At 39.2% G+C, this 21,609-nt stretch overlaps 1 protein-coding gene across 1 annotated transcript; it reads right to left on the bottom strand.

Moving 5' to 3' along the window:
- Positions 1 to 1,351: 1,351 nt before the first annotated feature.
- Positions 1,352 to 21,209, bottom strand: LOC131103099 (heparan sulfate glucosamine 3-O-sulfotransferase 6-like). Its single transcript, XM_078797164.1, has 2 exons — positions 20,518 to 21,209; positions 1,352 to 3,499 (listed from the first exon to the last, which is right to left on the bottom strand). Exons 1-2 carry the CDS (start codon positions 20,940 to 20,942, stop codon positions 2,878 to 2,880), a joined length of 1,047 nt encoding a protein of 348 aa, XP_078653290.1. The 5' UTR covers positions 20,943 to 21,209; the 3' UTR covers positions 1,352 to 2,877.
- Positions 21,210 to 21,609: the final 400 nt, after the last annotated feature.

Consider the following 21,609-nt stretch of genomic DNA (forward strand, 5'->3'; position numbering starts at 1 on the left):
GGCGAATGTGACAGAAACTGCAATTAGAGAGGGCGTGGAGGCGTGGGATGGCGGCCAAAGTGTTTGGGCGTGTGTGCGTGCGAAGTTGTGAGAATACACACATTAGAATGCATCAAACACACACACACACACACACACAGAGTCATGTGACATTAGTTCATTAAAAACACATCACACAGCATTAGATACAATGTTGGTAAGCATATCATAGAAATCACTAGTTAGCATGGAGCTATGCTATGGAGCTATCCTGATATTGAAGGAATTTGCTCAATTTTGCTAGCTAAAACCTTAAACTGTATTATGGAAAGCAGGAAGTGAACAAATGTAACAGTTAGTGATTGTAAAATTACCAGATGGAGGGGTAGGATTTAATAAGCTTTGCTTCTTCCTACTCCTTTTGGACATGTGGAACTGTGAACTGATTATGGGATGCATTCAATTGTAATCTGATGCATGTTCAAATTGAAAGAAAACCATTACCATTACCATTACCATTACCATAAAGATAAAAGCTAAAACAAACACAGTCGCACAAATACAGACAAATACTTATACACGCACCCACACAAAAAAGGACTAACGTGACAACTGACAGTTAAGGTGGAAACATTGAGTACGCATATGACAGCTTGCTTTGCAACAAAGGAAAAGCAGAATTTTCCAGACGCCTTGATGCCCCTGCGAACAAAGGAAAAAGATGCCTTGATGTCCCTGCGAACAAAGGAAAAGATGCCTTGATGCCTGCGAACAAAAGCAGAAACACCATGAAAGAAGCGGTTCAATCAAGGGCAGTGACGAAAGCTGATTGGTCCAGGACTCCAGCCTCTTACACAATCTTGAGTGTATAAAACGCCGGGCATGGAAAGGAAGAGTGCTTTTTTTGCAGCTGCACTGTAATAAGACACGCTTATTTGTAGGCATACAGGGACTGCAAATAAGCCCGGATGTCAGTATTATGTATTGTTGTCAGGAATAAACAATCTGGTTCTCATTCTATGATTTGGTTCTTTAAGATTCCCTTATCCTGTATTCGAAACTGATTTCTACAACATCTGATTGTTGCTTTAATTCCGCAGCACCTTTTTCTGTTGCTGTTCTGTATAAAGACAAAGAGATGGCGTGACAGTGCCTGTGTGTAATGGCAATTTTACTACTCATGCTGTTGTGTTGAAAGCAACATGAAACATGAAATTGCTGTGTGTACTTTATTATAGTTGCTACGATTATGATATTTTGACAATACTTAAGAAAGCTACAATGACACATTATAGGACTGGACAAACAGACTTTTTTATTGAACTGAGTCACAAAACAATTCAGGCACATTTTGAAATGTTTTATAACTTTTTTTCCCACCGCGGTTAGAGCTGCTGTAACCAATCATTTATGTTGACGTGTTGTTGTGTAAAAATCATGTCAAACAGATTGCAGTAGATTAGTTTTATGTTTACGTGAAAAGAACTACAGTTCCCATGATGCTTAAGGTGCCAAACCAGGAAGTAATGAAATAGATGCTGCTGTCACTTGTTGATGCAACGATCTCATGTTTTAATCGGACAAATCTTAAGTAACTTTGATCAAATGAATTACTACAGTTTGTGAGCTGGGATTATATTCCACTTTGATGGGTTCTGTGTGAAATGCATCGATAAATGACTGGATCCTCTGTTACAACTCGGATTCCCCAATCCAAAGCGGACCCCTTTGCTTGTTCCTGCAGTAGTCTCTGAGGTGTAACAGAGGCGGGATGGCACCTGTGTGAAGGGTTATAATGCAATTCTAGGACTTGAGTATGAAGTTTAACATCTGAAGCTCACTCACACAAGTATTTATATAATAACAACAGACACTGGCGCTGTGTTTTGCTGTGTGAACGCACACAGTTATGATAATATTCCGCTTTGATGTGTTCTGTTTGAAATGCAAAGACGATAGTAAATGACTGGATCATCTGTTAGAACTATGATTCCCCAAATCAAAGTAGTGGTTTCTGTTTTTTTTTTGCAGTAATATCCGAAGCATAACAGACACCCGTTTGAAAGCTGGCAGTTGTAGCAGTATTCCGCTTTGTTGGGTTCTGTGTGAAATGCACAGGCAATTACATGACTGTAATTCTCTGTTACAACGCTGATGTCCAAACTCATACATTTCTCCGCTTCTGTGGTTGTAGCTGAGATGTGACGGAGGGGGGGACAAAAGGGTTTCATTCAATTTTAGGACTGGGGTGTGAAGTTTAACACCCCCAAACCTTTCTGTCTATGATTACATCATTCAAAAACATCAGATTAAAGGCCTCGGATTTGCAAAAGAGGCTTCACCAAGGAAGAACACATGGAACTAAGGAAGAACAAATGGTTTGAATTCACAGAGCAGTTAATGTCGTTTTATGGGACTTTTAAGAAATGAACAAAGACACCGTAAAAATAAAACTTGACAAGACGGAAAATGGATTGACACAACTTGTATATGCTTCAAATCATACAACATAGTTCCTTCTGTAATGAAAATAAAACCCAGTCAGGTTAATACTGTTTAGAAACAAATAGTGGTCCGTCATTACAGATTAAGGCATTTCCCATTTTTCTTATCTTATTTGTCTTGTAATGTAATAATAAATACATAGAAATCTTTAAATTGTCTGTTACTTGACAAAAAAACTATAAATATTAGCTTATTTAATTAAAGCAAGTCAAAAAATATACTTTGAGGCAATGTTTTCCCTTTGGTTGAACTCCCTTATGATGCTAACCATAAATGATGCTCGCATGTTAGCAGCATTCATGGCGATTTTTACACGACAACCAAGTGTCGCATGTCAGGGGGGACATTCCTGAGAGTCTGGTTCTACTCAAGAGTCCCTGGGTCCTCCACATGTTAGTCCCAGCCAAAGTCTTGTCCACTCATCTGGTAGAAGCGGTGGTTGTAAGGTCTGTAGAAGTCTCTCAGTTTCTGCAGGACCTGGGTTGGAATCTGAGGGTGAGGTCTCCCTTTTGACTTCCCCAAACAACGAGGCCTGCTGCTGCCCTCGGGCTTCTTCAAGCAAGGGAAGCCTTTGGTCTGGTTAAAGTAGAAATGCTTCTCGGAGACGACCCTTTTCAGACCCAGGAAGTCCTGGACCCGAGCCATCTCCCCGGCAGGATCGGACACCAAGCGCTCGCCGCAGACAAAAAGAAACTGCGACAAAGGGAAATACTGGAGCCAGTTCTCCAGATGTTTGGCATAGAGGCCGATGCGCACGGCGCTCCATGAAGTGTCGATGAGTTCTGTTGTCGAGGCGTTCCTCAGGGCCAGACTCTGAAAGGAGGGGAGACCCGGGTTCTTGGAGAGAGTCTGAGTGTAGTCAGACACAGCTCGAGTCACTGGATCCCTGACCACCACGATGAGCTTGGTTTGGCAGTTCAAAGTGCAGATGCGACCTGGAGCCTCCTTAGTGACAAAGTAGCTGGGGGTCTTCTCCATGGTGATCTGACCATCCAGGGTTCGAGGCATCAAGTTCCTGGAAGAACAACCAGCGTTAGTGATAAATCATCCAACCATCTGTTTTCTATACCACTCAGAGGATTGGTGGACTGAACAACACATCAATGGGCCTCAGCTCAAGTCATTCCTGGTTCATTATTAGAACGTTTCACTTTTGAAGTAACTGGCTAGCAGAAATGTAGAGGAACATCATTTGGGCCCCAGGGACCAATGACAAAATGTGGCTATTGGTTTCTGGGTAGAATTCATAGGGTTCAATTATAACTGCCCCATAGCCCAATAAAAAAAAATTACCAGACAGAATTCATGGATTTCTCCGAGTACTCCGGTTTCCTCCCACATTCCAAAAACATGCTAGGTTAATTGGTGACTCCAAATTGTCCATAGGTATGAATGTGAGTGTGAATGGTTGTTTGTCTATATGTGCCCTGTGATTGGCTGGCGACCAGTCCACAGGGTGTACCCCGCCTCTTGCCCAAAGACAGCTGGGATAGGCTCCAGCACCCCCGCGACCCTCGTGAGGAAAAAGCGGCAGAAAATAAATGAATGAATGAATTAATTAATTCATGGGTTTCAAACAGGGAAAGCAACTACAATTAAAACATGGCTTTTCAGTTTTGGCCAAAACTTTACCTTGGTTTCTGTCCACTGTCTCAGTTATGGTACAGAGTTGCACGTAACAAACTAGTCCATGTCCTGGAACAAAGCTCTATACGACTCACTGCGTGTGCTTTTTTGATTGAATGTAAATAACCCACCATGGTGCCATTTGATAAGGAGGGTAAGAAACACTATTAAATTCAAGAGAAAAATTCATTGCAAAATAAAAAAGAGGTTGTCCCGTCCCCTCCTCCTGCTCTCATCTGCATGTAAAACTATAATTATTATCTAAAATGTAGTTTTTGTTAATATTTTTGGGGGAGTTTGGAACTGATTAATTGAATATACGTTATTTCCTATGGAAAATGTATTTGTTTAGTGTACATTTTGGTGTTTAAAAACCGAGGTACCACTGTAAGTCCCATCACAATAGGCCAATGAAAAAATGGCCTTTGTACCCCAGAGAGCAATGACTATATTTGACCACTTGTTACGAGATGTTCGGGATCAATCTCAATTCCTGAGAAGTCATTCATTCATTCATTTTCTACTGCTTTTTCCTCACGAGGGTTGCGGGGGTGCTGGAGCCTATCCCAACTGTCTTCGGGCGTGAGTGGGGGGTACACCCTGGACTGGTTACCAGCCAATCACAGGGCACATATAGAGAAACCACCATTCACACTCACATTCATACCTATGGACAATTTGGAGTCACCAATTAACCTAGCATGTTTTTGGAATGTGGGAGGAAACCGGAGTACCCGGAGAAAACCCATGCATGCGGAGAACATGCAAACTCCACACAGAGATGGCCGAGGGTGGGATTGAACTCAGGTCTCCTAGCTGTGAGGCCTGCGCGCTAACCACTCTACTGTTGGGCAGAATTGATATGGCTCAATCATAACTGCCCCATAGGCCAATCAAAAAAGCCCACTTGTTGCTAGGTAGAAGACATCTGGAATAGACAGGATGTCTTCTGTGTTTAACTTGAAGGTAGACACTGCCTTCAAGTTATGAAAGGGTTTTTTTGCCACTAGGGGGCAACAGGAAAAGCTGCAAACTAAATTTAAACAGTCTCGCATTACGAGTTATCGTCCTTCAAATTTTTCATCACAGCCTCAAACCAAAATGACAGACACAGAAGTGGAGCGCCGTCTACTCCCATGGAAACATATATGTTTAGCAAATGTTTCAGACACTGCCTATAGTGGCGCTATAAAAAAAACGTGTAAGGGGGAAACTTAGGATAGGTTGTCATGGTTACGATAATAACAGGAACTGAAAACAAGCAGCGACCTCAACAATGTCAGAACCTGTCAGCTGTCAGTCTCGTACGAAATGTACTTTCAAGTCTTGAGTTAAGTTCATGTCGTTCCACTGTTTCCTGTTTTGAGGTTGGGCTTTGGTGGGTCTATCTTGTGGCTACCTTTGCCCGGGCGGGAGGAGCACGCACGCTTCATTAGAGCACACCACTTCAGAAAAACACAACATCAAGAGATAACCTAAACATGTCGCTGCACATGCAAGAAAAGGCACCATGATTAAAGCTTTGTGTGTGTGATTCTAACTCACAAAGCCTGCCTGCCTGCCTGCACACCAGGAGCCTCCACTACCCCCCCGTTTGGCCCCCGATGAGTCGAAACCACAAAGACTCATGAACCACTTAACAGCAATTTCCTACAGATTTCCAGCCTCCTGAAAAAAACTGCCCCCCACCCTTTTTCAGGACCAAAAGTGTGCAGGAAGTACCAGCAGCAACTGCTGAGCTCAGCTAGTGTTTTAAACATATGGCAGCAGTGCTGTTGCACGTACAGAGGTGTGAAAAAAGTGTTTAATTTCTTAGTTTTTTGGCACGTTTGTCACACTTCAATGTTTCAGATCATCAAATAAATTTGCCAGTGACAACACACCCTTACGAAAAGAAAATACAGTAAAGTCTCGTTATATCGATATTCTCAGGAGTCGGAAAAATATAACCGGACTATCCATATATCCGATCCTGCGCCGAACTGCATTAAAAGTGGGCAATAATGCACTCGACATTGTTCTATAGTCGAGCAGCTTAAATCAATCTTTGCTTAAGGATTTCAATACCAAAAAAGAACACGGCGAACGGCTGCTTCCAGTCAACTTTATTTTTCTACACTTCCACCACCAGAGCACAGCACACACACCGATTCCCGCACTTCCTGGTTCACAGGTCATGCTCAACCCGCCCCACATAGCTGGCCAAACACATGCCTGCAACAGAAGAACCAACTGCGTTCGTGGTTTCTCTCGTGTGTATAGATTCTATACAGGCATGTGTTTGGCCAGCTATGTGGGGCGGGTTGAGCATGACCTGTGAACCAGGAAGTGCGGGAATCAGTGTGTGTGCTGTGCTCTGGTGGTGGAAGTGTGAAAAATAAAGTTGACTGGAAGCAGCCGTTCGCCGTGTTCTTTTTTGGTATTGAAATCCTTAAGCAAAGATTGATTTAAGCTGCTTTTGTATCGATATAAGCAGACCAAATTGGCTGGCGGGAGATGAAAAGGGCATCGTAGTAACCGGACTATCATAATAACCGGGTATCGTACTGGAACTAACTAACGGAACTAATTATATCATAAAAGACTAGAAATTTGCCAGGAAATGAAAATAGTATCGTAATAAGTAGTAATTCGTTATAACCGATATCGATATAACAAGACTTTACTGTATATTTATCAATATATTACTTTAAATATATTGTATTATATTATAATATATTATTTTTCCATTATATTTTCCTATACATTATATATTATAAATACATGGAATAATATATTTTTGTACATACTATATTATACAATATATTATATATTCATGTAATATATGGCAATATATTGCAGAATATACAAATGATTGCCGCTTTCAATATATTGAAATATATTAAATCCAAATATATAATATATGAGTTTATATATCCCAAATTATATGCAATTTTATATATGTAAAAATATAGTCCTTTTTTGGTCTTGATCGCAAGATATTTTTTATATGTATCAATATATACACATATATGATCTATGCATATATTGCAATATATTGGAAAATATAAACATAAGATCCCATATATGGAAATATATTTCCTAATACATTGCATTATATTTGCCAATATACTGCAATTTTTTTTTTTCCCGTAAGGGCAACTGACCACAAAATGCAGTTTTTAGAAGGAAAAGATCCCATAAAGACATGCAGGCCTCACTTGCCTCAGTTAAGGTGGTCATGAATCCACCATATGAAAAACAATGGGCAAAAATGGCGTTTCAAGATGAAAACCACTGCTGAACAAAAAAAACATGAAGGCTCGCCTCTGTTTTGCTAGAAAATATGTTGATGATCCCAATAACTTACTATTAACCCTTTATAGGGCAAGTAACCATATATGGTAAATTAAAAAACAGGGTTTCCCCATGTCTCAGCAAGGCAACAGAGTCATGTGACTTTCTCATGCCAATCAGCCAAGATCATACAATGTCACAGGAAGTGACATCATGGGCTGTGATCAATCAGGAGTGAGCCAGAGAGTATCAAACTTCCTTCTTCATTCATTCATTCATTCATTTTCTACCGCTTTTTCCTCACAAGGGTCGCGGGGGTGCTGGAGCCTATCCCAGCTGTCTTCAGGCGAGAGGCGGGGTACACCCTGGACTGGTCGCCAGCCAATCACAGGGCACATATAGACAAACAACCATTCACACTCACATTCATACCTATGGGCAAGGAATCGTATATGGTAACTTCTTTGATCTTGATTTGCACCCAAATCCTGAAACTTTTTTAAAAAGTAAAAAGAGAAAAAATGTCTTCTTATAGCCCCCAATAACACTCAAGGATTGAATTTTTACATTTCTAAGTATTTCAGTGAGTGCCCTATAAAGGGTTAACACTAATACTATTTTTGGAAGGTGTGTGTCCGATTACATCTGGAGTAAAAGTAACACCGCATTTCAGAAAAAGAACATTAAACAGTAAAATATGGTGGTGGTAGTGTGATGGTCTGCGACTGTTTTGCTGCTTCAGGACCTGGATATTGCTGTGATAAATGGAACCATGAATTCTGCCCTCTAACAACAAAATCCTAAAGGACCACCTGTTGGTGACCTCAAGAAGAACATTAAAGCTTGTCTCAATTTTGCCAGAAAGCATCTTGATGCTCCCCAAGACCTATGGGAAAATACTCTGTGGGCTGACAAGACAAAAGCTTTGTAAGGTGGATGTCCATTTAAATCTGGCGTAAAAGTAACACCGCATTTCAGAAAAAGAACATCATACCAACAGTAAAATATGGTGGTGGTAGTGTAATGGTCTGTTGCTGTTTTGCTGCTTCAGGACCTGGAAAAACCTGCTGTCTACCAAAAAAATCTGAAACTTGGGTTCTGCAGCAGGACAATGATCCAAAACACACCAGCGAGTCCACCTTTGAATGAATGAAGAAAAACCAAATGAAGACTTTGGAGTGGTCTTGTCAAAGTCCTGACCTGGATTCTATTGAGATGCTGTGGTATGACCTTAATAAGGCTGGAAAACCCTCCAGTGTGAGTGAATGACAACAATTCTGCAAAGATGAGTGGGGCCAAAATTCCTCCACAGTGCTATAAGAGACTCATTGCAAGTTATCACAAACGCTTGATTGCAGTTGTTGCTACTAAGGGTGGCCCAACCAGTTATTAGGTTTAGGGGGCAATCACTTTTTCACACACTTTTTCTTCCTTAATAATAAAAAGTTTCATTTAAAAACCTTTTGTGTTGTCATTGACTTATATATCAGTTAGTTTGATGATCTATAAGATTTAAGTGTGGCAAAAAAATAAGAAATTGTACCATTGTACATAGGCTTCATTCATTCATTCATTTTCTACCGCTTTTTCCTCACAAAGGTCGCTCGCTGGGGTGCTGGAGCCTATCCCAGCTGTCTTTGGCGAGAGGCGGGGTACACCCTGGACTGGTCGCCAGCCAATCACAGGGCACATATAGACAAACAACCATTCACACTCACATTCAATTCATATTGCTTGCGTACTGAAAAGGTTTTGTGAGGTTATGAACAATAATGTGTGATGCATATTTCATCTCATCAAAGTACATTTTGGACCGTCACAGTGTTGATGTGTCACAAACGCTCTCACACAGACGCGTTTGATTTGGGAAATTGCTGGCTTAGTGTTCATTACGTGTAATGTGGTTTTCACACAGTATCCAGGATTCATGTGTATTCTGTGCTCGACACTGACAACAGACCGTGTGAGACTGAGCTAGACGCAAATTGTTTTCGAGTGAATGCTCTGCGCTTCGTTTTTTCCCGACACGTCCTCTCGAGTGCTGTTGGAAGCTGATCTTTCATGTGGCTCGGGTTAAAATAAACGACCGAAAGAAGCTGCTTGTTGGAAGTTGCCAGCAACAAGGGGCCGTTCACTACTCTGGATGATGGATGGAGGTTCAAGGAAAGTATATTTCGATTGTTATTAAAGAACTGGTTTGAAGACTAGTCCAAGGCATTATTCACAAACTTGAGAGGTTTGCATACAGTTCTATGTTTATCTATACAATACAGAGCCAACAATCGTGTAAAATGACAGGGGATGAAAGACAAAAGCTTGAGGGAAGCCACATCCGATGGGATCAAAGGAGGATGTATAGGGATAAGGTGTTTATTTATATGCAGTTTTTTGTCAATTGTATTATCAATTTGGCGCCATTTCTACTCCTATTGATTTTGCTGATGTTGTTTTGGCTCGGAAACTGTTGATCGACCACTTCCTTGTCATCGTTACACCGTCCGGGTAGACGCTAACCACTCGACAGCCCAATACGAGTTAAAAGAATTTTTTTTAGTTTTCATTGGTGCCTGCCGGGGTACTGCAATAACTTCAGCCTCTCTCTGGGAATCCATTTTCTATGCCACTTATCCTCCAATAAAATGCTTTTCTCAGATGAAATGCATTATGGGGAAACTATAGTTTTTTCATTGTAAATTGTATTGGTACATGTTTGTATATTTCTCAGGTATACCTTTTGAGTGTTAAGTTGCGGTGTGATGAGTTTAGTGTTTTTTGTTCTGGTCGTTACGGAATTGTCCGCACCACAGTATGCAAATGCTTTGCTCAAATGAAATGCATTATGGGGAAACTTTCACAGTTTTTTTCATTGTAAATTGTATTGGTACATGTTTGTATATTTCTCAGGTATACCTTTTGAGTGTTAAGTTGCGGTGTGATGAGTTTAGTGTTTTTTGTTCTGGTCGTTACGGAATTGTCCGCACCACAGTATGCAAATGCTTTGCTCAAATGAAATGCATTATGGGGAAACTTTCACAGTTTTTTTCATTGTAAATTGTATTGGTACATGTTTGTATATTTCTCAGGTATGCATTTTGAGTGTTAAGTTGCGGTGTGATGAGTTTAGTGTTTTTTGTTATGGTTGTTACGGAATTGTCCGCACCACAGTATGCCATTTTATGATGTGAACATCTGCCCCCTATAGTCCGGTGTGGCTTATATATGTCCAAATCGATTTTTTACCTCTAAATTTAGTGGGTGTGTCTTATACTCTGAAATTTATGGTAATTAATTAAAGTCGGGGGCTGCACGGTGGACGAGTGGTTAGCGCGCAGGCCTTGCCTAATTGGCGACTCCAAATTGCCCATAGGTATGAAAGTGAGTGTGAATGGTTGTTTGTCTATATGTGCCCTGTGATTGGCTGGAGACCAGTCCAGGGTGTACCCCGCCTATTGTCCGAAGACAGCTGGGATAGGCTCCAGCACCCCCGCGACCTTTGTGAGGATAAGTGGTCGAAAATGAATGAATGAATGAATTAAAGTCGGACAAAAATCAGATACTCTCCTGAATAATAATTAATATAAACAAAGAAACACATTGATTGAAAGTTTACTTTCAGTAATGTGAATCCCAAACTATTCCAACGGTCTCCATGATAACACACCATTAATTGATTATTCAAGTACAAGAGCTGCAAATGTCCCGCCTGTCTGTCTGTACCCGCTTTATCTGAGTCTAATCAATATGTCTGTCTCGATATGACAGATTGTTCCCAGATGAGAAAAGAGACCAGGCGCCTCTCTCGTCTTCTTTCTTTTGAGATTCGTCCTTCACTCCTTCCTTCACACAAGTGTCACGTCAGTGATTGACCATACGTTGCCTTTCCAGTCTCCTCATGACTTATTAATGAACGCTCCCTCGTCTCATTATCAGACAATCAATAAAAGCCATTTTGGCATCATAAATTTGTTCCTGTATGTGGTGTCAGGAGACGAGTGTGATTAAGTGCATCATTCATTTCTCATGCATGCAAATCTATCTTCCCAAATGGACCCATGAGAACAAAGAAAATATGGTCTCACAGCCATAAAAGCGCTAGAAAACGTATGGATTGCTGACTACTTTGTGGAAAGAAGTTGAGGAGAAAAAGAAAGTTGTGTCTCTAACTATTGCTTTATTGAGAGGAACTAAAAATAAAATCATGTTCATATTCTATTCCCTTCATAACAATTCTCTGTTGGCCAAGCATTTTCACAAATAAATTGCCTCCTCTCAAATTTGTTGCCTTACTTCTAATAACGTATGCATCAATACATATAATTAATCAGCTACTATCATTTAATAAAATACTCATAATGCATACTACTAAGCGGCTGCACGGCGGTCGAGTGGTTAGCACGTAGACCTCACAGCTAGGAGACCAGGGTTCAATTCCACCCTCGGCCATCTCTGTGTGGAGTTTGCATGTTCTCCCCGTGCATGCGTGGGTTTTCTCCGGGTACTCCGGTTTCCTCCCACATTCCAAAAACATGCTAGGTTAATTGGCGACTCCAAATTGTCCATAGGTATGAATGTGAGTGTGAATGGTTGTTTGTCTATATGTGCCCTGTGATTGGCTGGCGACCAGTCCAGGGTGTACCCCGCCTCTCGCCCGAAGACAACTGGGATAAGCTCCAGCACCCCCGCGACCCTCGTGAGGAAAAAGCGGCAGAAAATGAATGAATGAATGAATTAATTAATTCATGGGTTTCAAACAGGGAAAGCAACTACAATTAAAACATGGCTTTTCAGTTTTGGCCAAAACTTTACCTTGGTTTCTGTCCACTGTCTCAGTTATGGTACAGAGTTGCACGTAACAAACTAGTCCATGTCCTGGAACAAAGCTCTATACGACTCACTGCGTGTGCTTTTTTGATTGAATGTAAATAACCCACCATGGTGCCATTTGATAAGGAGGGTAAGAAACACTATTAAATTCAAGAGAAAAATTCATTGCAAAATAAAAAGAGGTTGTCCCGTCCCCTCCTCCTGCTCTCATCTGCATGTAAAAGTATAATTATTATCTAAAATGTAGTTTTTGTTAATATTTTTGGGGGAGTTTGGAACTGATTAATTGAATATACGTTATTTCCTATGGAAAATGTATTTGTTTAGTGTACATTTTGGTGTTTAAAAACCGAGGTACCACTGTAAGTCCCATCACAATAGGCCAATGAAAAAATGGCCTTTGTACCCCAGAGAGCAATGACTATATTTGACCACTTGTTACGAGATGTTCGGGATCAATCTCAATTCCTGAGAAGTCATTCATTCATTAATGTTCTACTGCTTTCTCCAAATTGTCCATAGGTATGAATGTGAGTGTGAATGGTTGTTTGTCTATATGTGCCCTGTGATTGGCTGGCAACCAGTCCAGGGTGTACCCCGCCTCTCGCCTGAAAACAGCTGGGATAGGCTCCAGCATCCCCTGCGACACTTGTGAGAATAAGTCGAGTGGTAGAAAATGAATGAATGAATGTCTTGTTTTCTGTTATTATGTCTACTGTATCAGTTAATATGAGTGTAAAGGTGACTATAGGGGTGTTATTTCATGTCCACAGGGCTCTAATAGTGTTAAAAACCATAAAGAGTAAACAGATTTTACATGCCCAATTCCACCCTCTGCCATCTCTGTGTGGAGTTTGCATGTTCTCATTGTGCATGCGTGGGTTTTCTCCGGGTACTCCGGTTTCCTCCCACATTCCAAAAACATGCTAGGTTAATTGGCGACTCCAAATTGTCCATAGGTATGAATGTGAGTGTTAATGGTTGTTTGTCTATATGTGCCCTGTGATTGGCTGGCGACCAGTCCAGAGTGTACCCCGCCTCTCGCCCGAAGACAGCTGGGATAGGCTCCAGCACCCCCCGCAACCCTCGTGAGGATAAGCGGTAGAAAATGAATGAATGAAATATCATACTACTAATGTATACATTTCGAAAATATAGCAAAAAGTTAAATGTTAAAGTAGCATCCATGTCTATTATGAGCAAATTGGAGGGGAAAATTCCTTGCAGAGACTGTAAATCAGCGCTAAGCAATGGAAAGCATTGCTGACTGGCCGCAACACACTGGAACTCCCTGCTGTGGAGAGGATGTAGTGTTTTTCCTCCCTGAAGTGATACAGGGCTGATTACACGACTGATACTATTAAATACAGACCCCGCGACGTGGATGTGGCTAAGAGACTTCCTGTACCCCCACCAGAAGATTAGCTTGAATGTACGTCCCCCTGTTGCGCCAGAACAAAAGACATTCTGTGTAGGAAGTAGAGCTGAAAAATATGCGCAAAATGCAATTATATTTTCATTTTCTTCAAGGAAAAACTATGATTTCATGGGTTATTATTATATAAGGTAATTGACCGTACAAACCTAAAGAATGCTTTTGGCTTTGCCAAAAGCACTGGGAAAGTTTAAGTTTAAGTGCCGTCATACTGAAATTGTGATGGGAAAGTTGCTTTTATTCTTAAAATACACAAAAATCTATTCACTTCGGACTTTTTATATCACTCATCATCACTCATGTTTGCCAGGTGCTGAATTTCCGGTGTTTTTCCACTGACACCCTCTTCCATATATGCATAGGAGGAAGTGGTGAGTGAAATTTATGTGAAACCTGCCACCAACAGCTTCTATTCTAAACATACTGTGAACACATTTTCCCCTCCAAAGAATAACAATGTAGTAATAAGGGTACAGGAGGTTGGCTCAACAGGAGGCTAACTACCATCTACTTCCGAACAGACGTAATAATTTTTTATATGTTTTTTCCTCGGCTATGTGTAAACAGAGTACAATTTATGTACATTTTGTGTACAGTTTTCCAGTTACAGTTACAGTAATCCCTCGTTTATCATGGTTAATTGGGTCCAGACCTGTCCGTGATGAGTTAATTTCTACAAAGTAGAAGCCCTAATTTACATATTTCCTATTTTCAGCATAGTTAAAGCATAGACAACTTGTTTACAACCTTCTAAATAGGTTCATTTGCATTATTAGAGCCCTCTAGACATGAAATAACACCCCTATAGTCATTTTTACATACACCCGTATTACCCAATATAGACAAAACAAGACACATAAGACATAAAACATACAATAAAACAATAAAAAGTTACTATAAGCAACTTTGGCCTTTTTTTTGTAAAGTCGCATGCAAATTCATAATTTTTCAGAAAGCTCATCACTTGTTTTTCTCGCAAGAACATGGGCTATACACTTACTAATACTTGACCAGTGATTTGTCTTTTTGATTAATTATTGATTAATTTTCATTGCCTGTGATGAGTTAATTTCCACAAAGTAGAAGCCCTAATTTACATATTTCCAATTTTCAGCATAGTTAAAGCATAGAAAACTTGTTTACAACCTTCTAAATAGGCTTATTTGCATTATTAGAGCACTCTAGACATGAAATAACACCCCTATAGTCACTTTTACATACACTCGTGTTACCCAATATAGACAAAACAAGACACATAAGACATAAAACATACAATAAAACAATAAAAAGTTACTATAAGCAACTTTGGCCTTTTTTTTGTAAAGTCGCATGCAAATTCACAATTTTTCAGAAAGCTCATCACTTGTTTTTTCTCGCAAGAACATGGGCTATACACTTACTAATACTTAACCAGTGATTTGTCTTTTTGATTAATTATTGATTAATTTTCATTGCCTGTGATGAGTTAATTTCCACAAAGTAGAAGCCCTAATTTACATATTTCCAATTTCCAGCATAGTTAAAGCATAGAAAACTTGTTTACAACCTTCTAAATAGGCTTATTTGCATTATTAGAGCCCTCTAGACATGAAATAACACCCCTATAGTCACTTTTACATACACTCGTGTTACCCAATATAGACAAAACAAGACACATAAGACATAAAACATACAATAAAACAATAAAAAGTTACTATAAGCAACTTTGGCCTTTTTTTTGTAAAGTCGCATGCAAATTCACAATTTTTCAGAAAGCTCATCACTTGTTTTTCTCGCAAGAACATGGGCTATACACTTACTAATACTTAACCAGTGATTTGTCTTTTTGATTAATTATTGATTAATTTTCATTGCCTGTGATGAGTTAATTTCCACAAAGTAGAAGCCCTAATTTACATATTTCCAATTTTCAGCATAGTTAAAGCATAGACAACTTGTTTACAACCATCTAAATAGGTTTATTTGCATTATTAGAGCCCTCTAGACATGAATTAACACCCCTATAGTCACTTTTACATACATTCGTATTACCCAATATAGAAAAAACAAGACATATAAGACATAAAACATATAATAAAATAATAAGTTACTAAAAGCAACTTTGGCCTTGTTTTTTGTAAAGTCGCATGTAAATTCATATTTTTTCAGAAAGCTCATCACTTGTGATTGTCTTTTTGATTAATTCTTGATTAATTTTCATTGCAATACTTTAGTTCCTGTGTAGTTCTTTATCAGCAATGTGTATGTTGATGTTGTTGCAATACATTGTATTAATATTATTATTAATTTGAGTGTTCTTGGGCTAACATAATAGAATTAACTGCCAAACCAACCAGCTGCTTAGAAAAAAGGGTAGCTGAATCATCAAAAATACACTAAGCTGATGGAAAATTATTTTTTTCTCGTTTATCTGTAATTGAAAGCACATTTCGAGGCACATCCCAATCCAAAGTCGTGCGGTATTAATTTTACGCCCCTTTGTCTCATGCTTTATTATTCCACCAATCTCCATGAAATGGACTTAATTAATTGCTTCCATCCTGTTTCTTTCCTCGTGAGCTAATTATATGAAAACAAGACTGACACAGCTCTCAACTCCTTGTATGATTTCACTGGCACTCGATAGGAACCACGGTTATGGGTGTATCGTAATATCCTCCATATGGTGTGAGAGGGTTGAACATTTTTTTTTAAAAACCCATTAAGCATCACAAAGATCCAACTCCTGCCAAAAAAACTTGCCCGCCATTTAAACACATTACAAGACAACGCTTCCAGGTCTGGTACACCAATCAGTTTGGCTGGCACCAAATGAGGTGTCTGGAATATCACCCATTGCATTTATCTCGTATGTATGTGTTGAGCAATATTGATGTGGATATTTTGTCACATAGGCTCAAAACAACTGAATAAGATATGATAAGAACATAGCATTAACGTTGCTCATTATTCACTCCAGCTAAAATCCATCACTTGCATATGCTGATTTGAATACATCCCTTGGAAGGCATTCATCATATTCAGCAGTGCTGACATTGTGACCACCCTTATAGGGCTTACATTACGTTTTTAATAGCAATCCGATCAAGAGTGACCTTTGGTGTCACAACTGGGGGTCGGAAAATTGACAAGCTTTCAAAAAACATCAATGAGAGAGTCAAATATTGTGTAAATTGCATCGCCGGTATTTATCTTTTTGCATATTTTGCATCTTATTGCTAAGTATGAATTGCTCACAGGTTTTCTGTGGAGTTTAGTCAACAAAAAAGTGACATTTGGAAGTGTCAGCATGAGAAAACCGCACTGCTTTGGGATTGGTTTGTATTTGTATTTATATCTAAATAACTTAAATCATGCTTCTGATTGGCTAAATGGCTGTTAGTTTATTTTGGCCCTAGCTTGCCAGTCTGAAAATGTGTTTTCATGGATTTAGCAGTGTCGTTCTACACCACTGAAAACTACAACCCCAAGTAGGAAGCACAACAAGGCAGTAGAATGTGATTTTTTTCAAGCCAATCAGCAAAGAGAGGTGATGAAAATAATCATTTTTAAATCTGAATTGGGGGCGGCACGGTGGTCGAGACCTCACAGCGAGGAGACCAGGGTTCAATTCCACCCTCAGCCATCTCTGTGTGGAGTTTGCATGTTCTCCCCGTGCATGCGTGGGTTTTCTCCGGGTACTCCGGTTTCCTCCCACATTCCAAAAACATGCTAGGTTAATTGGCCACTCCAAATTGTCCATAGGTATGAATGTGAGTGTGAATGGTTGTTTGTCTATATGTGCCCTGTGATTGGCTGGCCACCAGTCCAGGATGTACCCCGCCTCTCGCCGGAAGACAGCTGGGATAGGCTCCAGCACCCCCTGCGACCCTCGTGAGGATAAGCGGTAGAAAATGAATGAATTAATGAATTAAATCTGAATTGAATATAACAAAAGAAAATTCATCATATTGTGACATGCTAAAATAACATATATTTTTTAAAATAAAATTAGTAAATTAAAATCTGGAAAATTACCATATTTTTTAAAATGAAATGTAGAATGATACATTTCATTTTGGACCTTTGACCTTTCATCTTGTTCAAGTTCTTTGCGTCTTCTGATCGTATTTCTAAAAAAAAACTCTCAAAAAGTCCTCAGCTGACTTTGGGCGAAAGACAGGGTGTGGAGTTAAATTTAAAAAAATAAAATTTGTAAATTAAAATCTGGAAAATTACCATATTTTTTAAAATCTACATTTTCATTTTTTAAAATGAAATGTAGAGTGATACATTTCATTTTAAAAAATATGGTAATTACCATATTACCATATTACCATATTTTTTTACATGAAATGTAGAGTGATACATTTCATTTTAAAAAATATGGTAATTTTCCAGATTTTAATTTACAAATTTTATTTTTTTAAATTTAACTCCACACCCTGTCTTTCGCCCAAAGTCAGCTGAGGACTTTTTGAGTTTTTGTTTTTAGAAATACGATCAGAAGACGCAAAGAACTTGAACAAGATGAAAGGTCAAAGGTCAGAGACACTTTTCAGGGCCTGTCAAGCACACATGCCTGGGATAAATCAGATGTGTGTGTGTGTGTGTGTGTGTGTGTGAGATACTGAGCTAGTCCTTTTGAGAAGACTCGCTTGGATGAGCTGCTGTCTATCTCTCACACACACACGCACACACACACACGTACACACACACACAAAGCTACGCTTCATGACTTCTGGCGACTTCTCTTTGGGTCGCTGCAGATGACAGCAAACACACTTTTTTTTTAGTACTGGTGACATCAAGCGAGTCGTCTTTCGGTGACCTCACTCGGGATCATGTTGCTGCTGTCTCTTTAAGACGTGTTAATCCGCCACACCTATCAACTCTCATCATGTACCTTTTAGCTCACGTCACAACAATAAACATGCCACTGTATAAAAACTTTGACTAGTTTACTTTGTTGATGCTGTGCTGTTAAAGACAATCGGACTATAGTAAGTTCAGAAGGCCCAAACAAAAGTTGAACATTAAAGCTAACAGCGTAAAACAGTAGGCACGGGTTAAATAACTACAGTAATCTCTCATTCATCACGATTAATAAGTTCCAGTGAATTTCCCTGAAGTGGAAATTGAATATTTTTACATTTCAGCAATATTTTCTGATGTTGGTGGGGAGTTTTTTGTGTTTGGGGACGTAAAAGTGAAAGCACATATTGTTGTAGGGTCCTACCCCAAAGCGGTCACAAGCCGGGGCACACTGAAAGTACATGCGAGAGACTTTTACAGAGCAGGTTCTAAATGGTAAATTATTCTTAATCTTCATTGAATGACTACACTCAAGCCTTGTTCTGACTTGGTCACATGTGTCACAACATGTGAAGGAAAAATGTAGTCCTAATTTTCCTAACTACAGGATAAAAGGTGGAGGCTGGAGGCCTAGTTATAAACATAATTAACGTGTTTTTCCTCATATTTTTGTCTCTCCTATGGGGTCATGCTTTTTTGTCCTACAGCATCTTTTACATCAAATATTTTACATGTAAATGATATTCAAATTAACCAATGACATCATCTAGCGACATCTGGGTCAGGCAATAGCCCCTAGTGACCAGTTTTGTTCATTTTTATTTTTGAAAATGCTTAATTTTGGCTAAGAATATTTAAAATTTTCTGAAATAATTTAGATAAACAATGATAATTTATTTATGTATTCAAAAAAATTTGATCAAGTGAAGCCACAAGATTCAAATGGAGAGGGATGACTGTACAATTGCTCACCTTATCTTACAGTTTCATCCTTTCATCCTTGCTATCAAAGATCATCATAGTCTTCCGTAGGTCCAAAGAGTATTCCCACACTTAAATTATAGCTCAGTTAGGCTCAATTAGGACCTTCTCTCCAACATCTGGAGATTTTCACCACCATTTAGTCAGGGGCTCTGCAAAAGAAGCAATAGCGACCTCTACCGTAGCACCAAGTAATTACACCTGGGTGTGGACACAAATATTGAGTCACCTGGCCATTACACTTACAGGAAGTACAAATGGAGGATATATAATTGCTGCTCAAGCTTCCACTCTTTTGTTAAGCCGTTAAATATTCTCTCTATCTATATTTCTATATATCTATCTTATTTGTTGATTTTATTTGATATATGTGTGATGTGTACAAATGGGTGTTATTGTATTGACAAGGAATCATCACTACTGATTCATTTAGCTTGGGACAAACTATTAGAATGTACAACAATTTTTTTAGTGACAGATTTTTCTGATATTTTGTGTTAATTATGAAAATTCATGATGAAATATTTTGGGCTTGTCATGTGAATAAATACAGCTGAATACATACAGTCAACTACATTATCTTGTATATATAATGTACACAGCCAATGGAAATGTTGTAATATTTTTTTCTATATTTTAAAAAATATAGTTTCAGGATGGATATTTTATGCAGAAAAAAATATATAAAAATACATAATGATATAAAAGAATATTTAAAGAATAATAAAAAATATATAATTTCATTAATTTCATGTAGACATGTAGAAATAAAATGGAAGTTTTATTTTTGATATTTAACGTTTTGTATTTTTAAAAGGTTTATAGATGTATGTACTGTTTTGTAATTGTTAAATATATAATTTAATTGTGTAGATGAAATGAAAATGTAGTATTCTTTCTCCCCCACTTTTAGGAGCCTGTATTTTATTAAATGTAATTTGTAGATGTATATTTCTGTACTATTTTACAGATATGCAAGTAATATAATGTCACGGCTATATGTCAATGTTGATATGTGCATACTGCCAGAACACGCATGCAGATGTCATGTTTTGCCAAGTATGAGTCTATGGATGAAAAAGTGACGGCATGCCCACCTGTACCACTCCAGTCCTTTGTCGTAGAACCTGTCAAAGAAGTGAGGTTCAGCTCCCACGGCTCTGACGTCTGGATGGATTCGGAGGAACTCGAGCAAAGCGCGGGTTCCTCCCTTCTTCACGCCGATGATGATGGCCTGTGGGAACCTCTTGGTCCCAAAAGTGTTGGACACAGGAATGTTGTTGTTGTTGTTGTTGTCCTCCAGCAGGCTGCGGGGCTGCACGACGTCTGTTGAGGCGGTTCGGTTCCCTGGAAGAGGTTCCAGAAGAACACCCAGACTGTCATCGTCCACATACAAAGTCCTCGGAGCCGAGTGGCAGATCCCGGTGAGGCAGTAGAAGAAGTAAGTGAAGATCAGGACCATGGTGAGGAAGGACAGCACCTTGGCTGAGTTGAACCTGACTCTGCATCCACTACATCCCATGAGTGGACTTCCTGCTCGGTGCTGAAGGGCCAGAACCTTGACAGCATGCTTCGTCTTCCTCCTTTACATCAACTGGTTGTACATTATAACCTGTTGAGCACAGAAGATGAGGCGAGGAGATTGAGAAAGTGAAGAAAATAAGATTTGTTGGAAATAATCCTCATGTTGTTTTTCTACTGGCAGTCCGGTCCTGTGAGTAATATACTTCCAGTCTGCTGTGTGGAGGCACGCTGAGCTTCACTCATCTCTCATTCACCGTTTCCTCTCTCTCTCGCTCTCTCTCTCTCTCTCTCGCTCTGCCTTAGCTCCCCCCTTTTTAAGTCTCCACCCTTCCCTCCTCAACAGCACACACTTCTATCAATCTTTTAAGTAACATTTTAACATCCATAATGGTCACACAAGTGTAAAAACAAGAAGCTATTATAAATTATATATTAGTACTTTCATATTGATTCATCTAGCTACCGCTATAAAATAAAACCAAAGTAAAATGACTCACCATTTAAATGAAGCGTGACGGCGTCGACATCATGCGTTTCTTCACTGTCAAGTCAAAAAGAAGTTAACAGCTGTATACAACAGCAACAAAGAAAAGAAACAATTCGAAATAATCAAGTCAGGAAAGTTGTAATAATACGGCATCATACAATAGAATACAATTATGCTG

The sequence above is a fragment of the Doryrhamphus excisus genome, linkage group LG16, assembly GCF_037039965.1.
Source record: "Doryrhamphus excisus strain RoL-2023G ecotype Guam linkage group LG16, RoL_Dexc_Guam_v1.1, whole genome shotgun sequence".
Lineage (NCBI taxonomy): Eukaryota > Metazoa > Chordata > Actinopteri > Syngnathiformes > Syngnathidae > Doryrhamphus > Doryrhamphus excisus.

What these genes read in the sequence shown, in the direction of transcription:
- LOC131103099 (XM_078797164.1), bottom strand. Translation starts at nt 20,942, where the DNA reads ATGGGATGTAGTGGATGCAGAGTCAGGTTCAACTCAGCCAAGGTGCTG. An exon ending in AAAGGACTGGAGTGGTACAG is followed by an intron (nt 3,500 to 20,517) that starts GTGGGCATGCCG and finishes TTGTTCTTCCAG; the next exon opens with GAACTTGATGCCTCGAACCC.